The sequence below is a fragment of the Pongo abelii genome, chromosome 1 (assembly GCF_028885655.2).
Source record: "Pongo abelii isolate AG06213 chromosome 1, NHGRI_mPonAbe1-v2.0_pri, whole genome shotgun sequence".
Lineage (NCBI taxonomy): Eukaryota > Metazoa > Chordata > Mammalia > Primates > Hominidae > Pongo > Pongo abelii.
In genome coordinates, this window is record NC_071985.2 from 113,523,568 (window position 1) to 113,536,230 (window position 12,663).

General features: G+C 41.8%; 1 protein-coding gene and 1 long non-coding RNA gene across 9 annotated transcripts in view; one reads left to right on the plus strand and one right to left on the minus strand.

Annotated features, from left to right (window-relative positions):
• Nucleotides 1–11,617, minus strand: part of LOC112135741 (uncharacterized) — a 145,478-nt gene extending 133,861 nt beyond the window's left edge. For 3 of the 6 annotated variants that reach the window (XR_010141674.1, XR_010141671.1, XR_002916971.2), the window contains exons 1-3: nucleotides 11,496–11,617; nucleotides 5,137–5,232; nucleotides 1,438–1,619 (exon numbers count right to left, since the gene is read on the minus strand). This is a non-coding gene — a long non-coding RNA (uncharacterized LOC112135741). The other 3 variants (XR_010141672.1, XR_010141675.1, XR_010141673.1) reach the window with 3 other exon arrangements.
• Nucleotides 11,528–12,663, plus strand: part of WARS2 (tryptophanyl tRNA synthetase 2, mitochondrial) — a 114,270-nt gene continuing 113,134 nt past the window's right edge. The window contains exon 1 of one of the 3 annotated variants that reach the window (XM_002810356.6): nucleotides 11,528–11,730. In XM_002810356.6, coding sequence (XP_002810402.1) covers nucleotides 11,641–11,730 — 90 coding nt within the window. In that variant the 5' untranslated portion in view covers nucleotides 11,528–11,640. Of the gene's footprint in view, nucleotides 11,731–11,923; nucleotides 12,014–12,663 lie in introns of those variants that run through there. The other 2 variants (XM_002810357.5, XM_054528798.2) reach the window with 2 other exon arrangements.

A 12,663-nucleotide genomic window follows, 5' to 3' on the forward strand; every position in this document is an offset into this window, starting at 1 on the left:
TAAATGATGCTGGGAAAACTGGCTAGCCATATGTAGAAAACTGAAACTGGATCCCTTCCTTACACCATACATAAAAATTAATTCAAGATGGATTAAAGACTTAAATGTTAGACCTAAAACCGTAAAAACCCTAGAAGAAAACCTAGGCATTACCATTCAGGACATAGGCATGGGCAAGGACTTCATGTCTAAAACACCAAAAGCAATGGCAACAAAAGCCAAAATTGACAAATGGGATCTAATTAAACTCAAGAGCTTCTGCACAGCAAAAGAAACTACTATCAGAATGAACAGGCAACCTACAGAATGGGAGAAAATTTTTGCAATGTACTCATCTGACAAAGGGCTAATATCCAGAATCTACAATGAACTCCAACAAATTTACAAGAAAAAAACAAACAACCCCATCAGCAAGTGGGCAAAGGATATGAACAGACACTTCTCAAAAGAAGACATTTATGCAGCCAACAGACACATGAAAAAATGCTCATCATCACTGACCATCAGAGAAATGCAAATCAAAACCACAATGAGATACCATCTCACACCAGTTAGAATGGCGATCATTAAAAAGTCAGGAAACAACAGGTGCTGGAGAGGATGTGGAGAAATAGGAACACTTTTACACTGTTGGTGGGACTGTAAACTAGTTCAACCATTGTGGAAGTCGGTGTGGCGATTCCTCAGGGATCTAGAACTAGAAATACCATCTGACCCAGCCATCCCATTACTGGGTATACACCCAAAGTATTATAAATCATGCTGCTATAAAGACACTGCACATGTATGTTTATTGCGGCACTATTCACAATAGCAAAGACTTGGAACCAACCCAAATGTCCAACAATGACAGACTGGATTAAGAAAACGTGGCACATATACACCATGGAATACTATGCAGCCATAAAAAATGATGAGTTCATGTCCTTTGTAGGGACATGGATGAAGCTGGAAACCATCAATCTCAGCAAACTATCGCCAAGGACAAAAAATCAAACACCACATGTTCTCACTCATAGGTGGGAATTGAACAATGAGAACACATGGACACAGGAAGGGGAACATCACACACCGGGGATGGTTGTGGGTTGTGGGGAGTGGGGAGGGATAGCATTAGGAGATATACCTACTGCTAAATGACGAGTTAATGGGTGCAGCACACCAACATGGCACATGTATACATATGTAACAAACCTGCACGTTGTGCACGTGTGCCCTAAAACTTAAAGTATAATAATAATTAAAAAAAAAAAATTAGCCGGGTGTAGTGGGTGCCTGTAATCCCAACTACCTGGGAGGCTGAAGCAGGAGAATCGCTTGAACCTGGAAGACGGAGGTTGCAGTGAGCCAAGATCGCTCCACTGCACTCCAGCCTGGGCAGCAGAGCAAGACTCCATCTCAAAGAAAACAAAAACAAAAACAAATATATTAGCTTACGGTTCTTGGGGTAAGAAGTTCTCAAATCAAGTTGGAGGCAGGGCTGTGTTCCATCTGGAGGCTTTAGGGGAGAATCCAGGCTTTTCTTTTCTACCTGTATTCCTTGGCTCTGGGTCCCCTTCCATCTTCCAACCTCTGTTTCCATCATCACATTTCCTTCTCAGGCTGACTCTCCCGTTCCCCTGTTAGAAAAACCTCTATGATTACATTGGAGTAACCAGAATAAACCAGGAAAGTATTCTCATCTCAAGATTCTTAATCACATCTGCAAAGTTCCTTCTGCCATATAGCCATCTTCAGGGCCCATCATTCTATCTACCTCAAAGCTCCTGGGACAGAGAAACAGAAAATCTGTGCACGTACTGGTCCACACTCTCCTAAAGAGCAATGTGACTTCATTTGCATTCTCTTTGATCTTAGTTTCCTTATCTGTAAGTAAGAAAATGCATTTAACAAATATGTTACTAGACATGCACATTCTGAACTTTGAGGATACATAATAAAGCAGACAAAAGGCCATGCTCCTATGCTGCTTATATTCTAGAGGAGGAGAAAATAAAGTAAAATGTTTTAGGTGGTAATTGGTGAGCATTGGTGAGGAGACCAGCATGTCTGGAGTAGAGTAAAGCAGGGGGAAGGCAATGGGGAAAGGGCCAGAAAGAGAGGTTGGGATGGGGGATGCAGGTCACTTACGTCTTATAGGTTTTAAGAACTTTGGATTTTTTCCAAATGACATGGAAAGGCACTGGAGGGTTTTGGGCAGAATAGTGACCACGACCTGACTTACATTTTAATAGGTCACTCTGATGGCTGGATGAAAATACACGGAAGGGGGTGAAGGAGGAAGCAGGGAGATGTATTGGTACCTTATTCTCTTTACTCTCACCTTTCTTTATGCCCTATTCATTTGCATATTCTTGCTTTCTTCATGCAGTTCTCTCTCCTAAGGGCACCCTGCTCCTCTTTCCAATTCAAAATTCTATACAGACACTCCTTCAAGATTGAGCTCAGTACTCATCTTAGAGCAGTAAGGAAACTTGGGGAGCTTATTCTTTGCCCCCATTTTCAGATGAGGACACTGGGGTCCAGAACTCTTAGGAAGCCTGTCCAAGGTTATACGAACATCAAGCAGTGAAGCTAGGATTGCTGACAAAGTGTGATTCTAAGGAAATCAAAAGGGCTTCCTGATACAAAGATGTTTCTCTTGAATTTTTTTCATTTTTTTTTTTTGACAAACCCACAGACAACATCTTATGTCTTGAAATTCTGATTGTTGTTTGCCTTCTCCCTCATTAAACGGAGATCTTGAAGAGCACAGATAGTACCCTATTCAGCTCTGTGTATTTAGCACAGTGCCTGGCACAAAAGACACCCAATAAGTATTTGCTAGGTGAGTAAATGGAATGTCAAGCTCTTGAAAATCTGTGTGTGTGTGTTACTAGTCTCACGTCCTCCCCAACTCCACCATCTCATGGTGTTAAATGTCAGTCGGACAGGTCTAAAAACTTTTTTTTTTTGAGACGGAGTCTCGCTTTGTCTCCCAGGCTGGAGTGCAGTGGCGTGATCTCGGCTCACTGCAACCTCCGCCTCCCGGGTTCACACCATTCTCCTGCCTCAGCCTCCCGAGTAGCTGGGACTACAGGCACCCGCCACCATGCCCGGCTAATTTTTGTTATTTTTAATAGAGTCAGGGTTTCACCGTGTTAGCCAGGATGGTCTCGATCTCCTGACCTCGTGATCCGCCCACCTTGGCTTCCCAAAGTGTTGGGATTACAGGCATGAGCCACTGCGCCCGGCCACCAAGGACAGGTCTAAAAACTTACGAGCTGAGTGTTCTAGAAAAGGAGACCTTATTATTGTCTTAAAAAAAAAGGAGTGGCAACAGGATTAGAGTGGGGATCTTCCCAACACAGTAAAGGTCAGAGCTAGAGACCCTCTTCTTTTCTTTCCCTCCTTAATTCTCAAGCAGTTCTGGGATAAGAGGAATGAACTAAGTTCTAAACGAATGTCACTCTTTGAGGAGAAACCACAGTCCTGTGTCCTGTGACCTTTTGTGCACTAGGCATGGTAGTCTTGTTTTTACTGAGGTGATAACTAGCAGTGACAACGTAAGTGGTAAGTGTACCCCCGCCTCTTACTCCTGTGGTGGGGTTGTGCATGCAGACCAGGAGAAAGGCCCCAAGAAGTATGTCCCTGTTTTCACTGTCAGTGGTTGTGTGGACTCATACTGAATTATCTAGTGGCTAATATTTTTAAAAACAGGGGACTTGGCTGGGCGTGGTGCCTCATGCCTGTAATCCCAGCACTTTGGGAAGCTGAGGTGGGTGGATCACCTGAGGTCAAGAGTTCGAGACCAGCCTGCCCAACATGGTGAAACCTCATCTCTACTAAAAATACAAAAATCAGCTGGGTGTGGTGGTGGGCACCTGTAATCCCAGCTACTTGGGAGGCTGAGGCAGGAGAATCGCTTCAACCCAGGAGGCAGAGGTTGCAGTGAGCCCGGATCACTCCACTGCACTCCAGCCTGGGCAACAGAGTGAGACTCTGTCTAATAATAATAATTAAAAAAAAAAAAAAAAAGGTGGAAAAGTTAAGGACTTTTCAATGTCACTTTACTTGCTATAGCAGTGTCAGAACTGGGAATAAAGACCCATCTTCTTTTCAGTGCACCCACTGCCTTGTGGGACACATTTTCTTATTTTTTGCTTCAATCCTGCTAGTGGAAGTTTACCCTCTGAGATTACAACTGATATGAACAGATCCTTAAAAACAGAACTGGCACACAAAGAACTTGATGATAAATTGGAAGATGACACAAGCACAAGGACTGAATCCAGAAATAAATCATATCTTCACATAATGTTTATAGAAATTGCATTTTGAAAATTTTCCATAGAAATTATTTTACCCACCACAGGAATGCTACTCTCTCCCACAGGGATTTGACCAAACAGAAAAGGAAGCAGAATGGAGGAAGAGTAGTAATTTAGATTTATATACGAAACATTATTTGGAACCTAAGTAATAATCCTTAACTAATCAGAATGTTTTATGCATTCTGCTTTTTAGCAGAAAGAGCAAACCACAAGGAAGCAAGCACATATTAGAGAATTTAAAAATGCTTCCAGGGTTTCTTAGGCTCAAAAACTTTTTTTCCCCAACTCTCTGCACTACCTAAAATATCCCATTGCACATTTCCCTCCTCCCCCTCACATGTGTTTTGTTCATTTAACCAATTTGCCAATATTTATTGAGCTCCCCCCCTTTTTTTTTTCTTAGTTTCCACGCACAGCACCGATGAGCCTCTCTTGGATGTGCCTAGTACTGTAAGTCAGAGATGAAGATAAAGGTCTTGCCTTTAAGAAATTTAATGCCTGGTTAAAAAGTTATCCTAAGATGATTTTTTGGTTTTTATCATTTTTAGTTTATTCCTAGTTCTGTAAATAGATAGTTCTACAGTGAATATTTTCATTCGGATCCATTGTCTATCATTTTGCATCTTGTTCTGTGCATCTGGGGAAGGGGCTGGCGGAGGGACTGACCTTTACGGACTAGATAAGTCATATTCCTTTGTCCTGAGGTTCATCAAATGGGAGTAACCAAAAGATCAGAAGATCAAAGGGTGAGAGGAGAGAGAGGCAGGGGTATTTATTTCCCACCCACCACCTCTCCAACACACATATACTTTGTTCTCCACACCTGCAAGCTGTGCGTAGACAGTGGCTCCATTCCTCTTCTAAATGCCACAGCACCTGTTAGGTAGCCCTCTTCTGGAACTCTCTCTTGGGCTAGCATCTGTCATACAAATCATTGTGACTGCCGATTACAAAAGAGGAAGCATGTATCTGAGAACAAGCAAAAAGTAATCCAGTTGGGAGCTAGAGGAACTGCTACAGAGAACAAAAACAGGTCAAGATATTCTTCCTACTTACCCTTCGAAAAGAGATCTGTGGAAAGCCACTTCATATTTAGGTGGCTGAGAGAGTTGCATATTCTCTGTCTTTCATAAACCGAAACCTGCTATGCTAGGATGACAAGTAGGGCCAATTTCATTTGGTTCAGCATAGCTTCCTGGAGTACAGTCTTGAGAAAAATTTTGAGGCCCATTCTCAGTATCTGCATCTCAGTATCTTCCACAGACATGGGGTCAGCAGATATACTCTAAAATGTGGATTCTGACTGTAATACCTATTTCTGTATCTCTAAATGACTGTAATCTGCGACAAGGCAGAAATGAGTGTCTTGAAATACAAGAGTTACAGTGGTATCATCTAGCTCTCCTCTTTCTTTCACTTATTTTACATAGAAGGAAAAAGAGGCACATACACGGAAAAAGAGGCACATGAAGGGTAAATGGTTCAGAGATCAGTAATGTATGCAGATTTTCTCCAAGATCATGCTCAGTTCTACCTATTAAGGAGAAAAAGTAAAGAAAAACACAGTTGATTGCAGTTGTTAATGGATCTGGGGAAGTCCAATGAAATCTCACTGGCTGAAATGGAATTTGACTGAGACAGTGAGGTCAAGACCCTATTTTTAGAGAGGCAAAGATATCTTTTAATCATGTTTTTATAAATATCAAGATCTAAGCATTATGTTTTACTTTCAGTAGTCACACCTAGGATCATAGCATCATACTGGATAGACAGGGTGTTGGATAGGATCTGATGTAGTTTGATTACAAGACAAACAGAAAAGAGCCTATCTAAAAGCCACTCGAGGGAGCTTTTTGGAGATCTTGTTAAAGTTCTTTTTGTAAAAGATAAGCTTTGAACTGCAAACCCTGCTCCCCCAAGTTATAAAGTAGCTGGGAGCAAAAGATGGTGATTTTAAAATAGAGTAAGTGTACAGATAGCATAAGGATCTTGTCTTTAGGACCATACCAAGTGGAAAAGATACACCATGCAAAGAGAGACAACAAAGTAAAATACACTTTCAAAAGTCGAATTTTGCTAATTTTAAAGTTGTATTTCTTCTATGGGATACATGTCCTAAGACTGAGGATGAAAAATGGGGATAAGGACCATTGAAATAGTCTTACAATTCTCCCAAATTATTCTCTATTCTAGATCCATACACAAGGGAGCAGCAATTCTCTGCCTTCTTTAAAGACCTGTTCTCTAATGTTGAAATGGCCATTTGTAAGAGTATGGAGAGGAAACATTAAATATGAACAGGAATCCTGGGGCCTGTAACATTCCTATGTAATCAGTATTCCTCCTGGTTCTGAACACTAAGGACTCTACAGGTAATGGAGTCAGTTTTCATGCATATTATTCACTTGTGTCTGCTCTGACTCTACCCACCTTCCCCACCTTCTCTCAACTCTCATCAAAATATCTTCACTGTTGTGGGGTAGAAAATTGTCCTTACGGCAAGAAGTTGAACCTGGCAATATAAAAAGTGTGGCCTTGACCCTTAATCTTAAGAAAAAAGTACTCTGAGAAAAATCCCATTTTGCTATTCACATCACTTAGTCTCTTCTTGGATTTTGCCCTTTCTTCCAGAAATAAAGTGATAATGATGGCTCCCTAAAAAACCCTCTAAGCCTTCCCAAAGGTAAGATAAGCTTCTGATTATTGTCCTTACAGTAAGATGCTATAATTTGCTCTCTCCCAAAAACTACTAGGGAAAGACAACATCTTTTTACATTAGGGGTGGAGATGAGAGTATCAGCCTTTAAAAATAGGACATTTGCTTGTTCTGACTTTGAAGCCTGACACATTACATTAGGGGTGGAGATGAGAGTATCAGCCTTTAAAAATAGGACATTTGCTTATTCTGACTTTGAAGCCTGACACAAGGATGTGGCTTTATGTGGAACCTTTTCCCATTTCGACCCGCCCTAGCTTTAGCCTCTTCAGCTTTACCGTGGTGTCAAAGTAGAACACTCATCTGGAGATGGATTTCTTTTTTTTTCTTTTTTTTTTTTTTTTTTGAGATGAGTTTCGCCCTTGTTGCCCAAGCTGGAGTGCAGTGGCACAATCCTGGCTCACTGCAACTGCCGCCTTCCAGTTTCGAGCGATTCTCCTGTCTCAGCCTCCCAAGTAGCTGGGATTACAGGTGCCCGCTACCATGCCTGGCTCATTTTTGTATTTTTAGTAGATGGGGTTTCACCATGTTGACCAGGCTGGTCTCAAACTCCCGACCTCAGGTGATCCACCCACCTCGGCTTCCCAAAGTGCTGGGATTACAGGTGTGAGCCACTGTGCCCAGCCGAAGGTTCTTCTCATTCTTGCTTTTACTTGTGTGATTTTGGTCAAGGTACTTAATATCTGTGGACAAGTTTCATCAGTTATAAAATAAGAGGAAGAACTAAAGTTAAGCCAAAGGTAAAAAAAGAATAATCACTATTACAGTTTCCCATATACTTTAATGACTCTTGGAGGTTATCTCACTCAAAAGCAGGATCTGCCTCACTTTAATTTGGGTCCTTATAATAGGTCCAGCATAAGATGGCATGGTCAGAGAACATGTACAGAGAACTGTAGCCCATAATTATGAAGAGAGAGATTTGTTTGCTTTTATTATGGAATCTCTTCTATATTTGAAAAAACATACTCAATATAAATGAAAGGTCAGGGGTGAATGAACTGTGCTTTAAGTAAGTTTTGAATACAATTGCCATCTAGTCTTTGCACTCTGCAAAATTCTTCTCTAAGTGAATAAATGTGTAGGGCAACTCTCCATTACCTTGATCAGCATCTAATACCAACCTGACACTTAGAATTAAATTAGAGAAACAAAATTGGATACTTTGAGACTTGAGGGCTGATTATACTGCTTGAGCTAAGAATGGATTTAAACTCTTCCCTTATCCCATTTAAATCTAACTAGGTATAAACTCTCCATTACTAAGGAATAGAGGTGTGTCTGCAGAGGTGGGGGTTCCCCTTGATGTTCTTGGACAAGGAAACCTAATCCTTTCTTCTGACACACATGGTTGCAATAGAAACCATTTCCCAACTGCCAGTCTGGTTTTAATCTGTTGTTTCTAGCAAGAGAGGATTTTCAGGGAATGTTAAGCAGAGAGTAAAATTACCAGAACTTACTATAAAGTAAAAGTGTTGATGAGAAATCAAAATTTAAACAAGTGTTCAAAATTGTAAGCATGAACATATGTAGACATATAGTTCATGCTATAAGGATAGGACTATAAAAGTTTTAAATCTTAGGTATGTTTAAAGTCTGCTTTCCATACAACATTTATATCTTACTTTACCAAAGTTCTTTAGCTTACTCAAATGATAGCAGTGGTAAAATACCGTCATTAAATACAGTGGTGCTTCATTTAAACACCACTGTTGGAGAATGAAGTATTCCATAGGAGAATTTTCCGTATAACCAACTGCATAATACACACTTTTCTTTTCTTTCTTTTTTTTTTTTTTTGAGACAGTCTTGCTCTGTCGCCCAGTGTGGAATGCAGTGGCTTGATCTCGGCTCCCTGCAACCTCTGCCTCCCTGGTTTAAGCAACTCTCGTGTCTCAGCCTCCCGAGTAGCTGGGACTACAGGCGCACACCACCATGCCTGGGTAATTTTTGTATTTTTCGTAGACATGGGGTTTCACCATGTTGGCCAGGCTGGTGTCGAACTCCTGACCTCAAGAGATCTGCCTGTCCCAGCCTCCCAAAGTGCTGGGATTACAGGTGTGAGCCACTATGCCCAGCCCATGATATATACACACTTTTAAATGTTAACCATTTTGTATGAAAACATTTCAAAAGTGTATTATAGGTTTTTTCTTTAAAGATATATTGAATAATATATCTTTCCCTTAGGAGTTATGGTTACCATTATTAAAAACTTATATAAGTTAAATATACTGAGCTGAATATATTCCTCCTCTTAGAAGATGCTAAGCTTTGTAGTCATACTTTCCCCAACACCAAAATGCTTACTGTGAAAAAGTACAAAAGTAGACAGAACTGGTTCATTTTTAATACATCCTGTGTCTTTTCTGTTCCTTCCGGCTGTTAAAACCATAACAATTGCTGACAATAAGCTGTGTAATTTGTTAAAATCCAATTTACTTTTAAAAGAGGTGCCTACTCTGCACAAGAGACTATTCTAGGTGCTGGGGGAGATGTTAGAAATATAAACTATAGTCCTTGTCCAAGAAGCAAGGCTGGCTGAGTGACACCTGAGAGTTACCAGGTCACCGCGACGGTGCAAAACACAGTTTATTACTTCTAACAAAGTCTAAAAATTAGCAAATATTTTCTATTTTAAAAATCAGGATACTAAAGTTATCAAACTCGTGGTCTTAAAGTCCCACCTTTTTTAGTGGGACTATGTCTTGGAAATACCTCCCACGAAAATATTATTGGTGATAGGAGTCTGCAGATACGACTAAGAACTATTTCTTGAAGAAAGTAGGTACACCCTTTGACAGCTTTTGGTGCACCATAGTCTTATTGCTAGGTTTTATCTTGCTATCTAGATGACTGAGGATGTCAGAAATCTAATCTTGCTAATTGCTAGGGTCATGTAATCTAATTAATAAAATATATGTAAAAAACTGTACTATAATGCTTTGCTCTATGTATGGGTAAAATATGTAGGGCATTTATTAAACTGCATTTTACAAAGGATAACATATATCCCCCTTCCCCTGGCAAGGTCTGTTTCCAGGGTCTCAGTAATATCACATTCTTTGGGTTCTACAACACCTCTTGGCTCCTTTATTTCCATCATCTGGCTACTTTCATTCCACAAACTCTATCTGGTGGTCTCAAGGATTTCCTTGGTTTCAATTACCATCTGTTTTGTAGTTCAAATCTCTTCTGAGCTCCAGACCCATGTATCTATTTAATGGGCATCACATTTTGGAAGTACTACAAGCAACTCAAATTTAACAGCCAAAACCAAACTGATCAGCTTTGTTGAAGACTATAACTTGATTTCCTAGTTTTTTTTGCCTTCATCCCTTTCCTGCTCACTTCTAAATTACACCAATTATACTTCAACTTCACCAGTACTTTGTATACCTACAAGATTATACTATATGGTTTTAATTTACTGTTTTGTCTTACCCTGGTAGATTTCAGCTCCTTTATAGGCATCTCTTACCTCCTACCTCTCCTTGGTAATTTTCAGTAGCTGGATGAATTATAACAAAACACATAAAGGAATTGTCATGAATTTCTTCCAGTTATATTTTTACTGAAACACTCGTTATCTGTCTGGGAGATTTTAGGTGAATTAACAGAAGCAGGAGAACTGTATTAAACTTTCTCATAACCCCAAACAAAACAATTTCTTCCATCAGGTATAACCTTCCTGCAGCCTTCCCTAGACTAGGTTGAAACACCACGATCCTAACCACTCCTCCTTAAAACTTGCGGTGCTTGCTTCTTTAACACCTATTAAGTGTACATCATTTATTTACCCGCTACTCTATTAGACTGTACACATCTTGAAGACAAGATATGTCTTTCTCTGTACCTTCAGTGCCTAGCACATTACGGTAGGGTTCAACAAAGTTTACAGGACGAATGAAATAAGGCCACATAAGCCCAGTGCGGTGGCGCATGCCTGTAATCCCAGCACTTTGGGAGGCCGAGGCGGATGGCTTGGTTTGAGCTCAGGAGTTTGGGAGAGCCTGGGCAACATGGTGAAACCCTGTCGCCACCAAAAATACAAAAATTAGCCGGGCGTGGTGGCGCAACCTTGTGGTCCCAGCTACTCAGAAAGCTGATGCAGGAGAATAGCTTGAGTCTGGGAGGTGGAGGTTGCAGTGAGCCGAGATCGCGCCACTGCACTCCAGCCTGGACGAGAGTGAGACCTTGTCTCAAAGAAAAAAAAGGAAATGAGGCCACACATGTCTAAAAAGACCACTTATATTGCCCTCTAAGAGAACTGGGAGTTCCTAAACAAACTTTTTAAAGGTTGCCTTCACATAGCTAAAATCAGAAATGCAGCCTACTTGACTTTCTTCCAGTCTAAAGCGCTGCTACTAATAATCCCCAAGGAGATTCTCCTTCCAGGAAGGCTGCGCAGACAAGGGATCCAGGGAAAAACACTAAAGCCCCACCCCGTTCCTGTCCCCACCTACTTGGCAAAAACTGCACTCCCCCTGATAGCGGCTGCGCTGCGCAGCCTGGAGGCCCAGGCCGCGCCCAGCAAGCAGGAGTCGCGAGACTGGGATTGGCTCTCTGAACAGACGTCATTCCGAACAAGGCGGCTCCGCCCTTCTCAAGATGGCGCTGCACTCAATGCGGAAAGCGCGTGAGCGCTGGAGCTTCATCCGGGCACTTCATAAGGGATCCGCAGCTGCTCCCGCTCCCCAGGTAACCAAAGACGGCGCTTCCCTCCGCGGCCTCCCATCCCGCGAGGTTCTTCTCATTCCACTGCCCTATATTTGTCTCCTCCCGCTTCTTAGGGAAAGTACATGCCTTCTCTCGCCTAAGGTCTACTCGCCTATGATTGTCGGCCTACTCAGAGCGTAGTGACGTTGCAAGGATACGTGATGACGTAAAGGTCCCTTGATGGAAAAAGCGCGCCGCTTCCTGACCTCTTGCTGCCGCCTCCAGTTTTGGGAGCGGAGCGCCGCCGCTGTTGCCGGGCAACGCGGTGAGCCTACCCCGCGTGTGATGTTTTCAGAGACCGGTTGTTTTAGAGACTGCTCTTCTCGTGGTCCTATTACTGTTTTTACCCTCCTTACCCTAACAACACGCTAAGGGGCTATCGGAGAGATTAGAGAAGTTTTGTTAGGCATTGGGCAGCTTAGGTCGGGGCAGCAGGTTGGCAGTGTGGTACTTGAGCAAGTGTCAGTGCATCTTCCATTCTGGTTGCTCCTGGTGGCTCCACAGCACTGCTATATCTAGAGCAGGCTGTGAAAGAGTGACCGCAAGCTTCCACAGAGTTTGTCCTGTCCTGCGCTTGACAACATTGCTGTTACCATTAATCTCGTCGTACGGAGACCATGTCGCGGCCTGGTCTTATTGGGAATTGTCTTAAATATTTGGAATTTTACCCTCATAGCAAAAAGTCAGGGGGAGGGGATACCCTTTCAGTTATTCAGGCTTTTACCAAACGTCTTCCAAGTACAGTCTCAGTGGCAAGCACTTTGACATACGTTGTCTACGGGAGATATATTCTGGGAACTAGAGAGAAAGGAGAGAATGTGATTTTATTAGGTAATTTCCTGGCATCATTTGCATATTCATTGCCATAATGCGTAGGTGTGAGGATGTCACACCTATTGTAACTGTTGTGTTGAA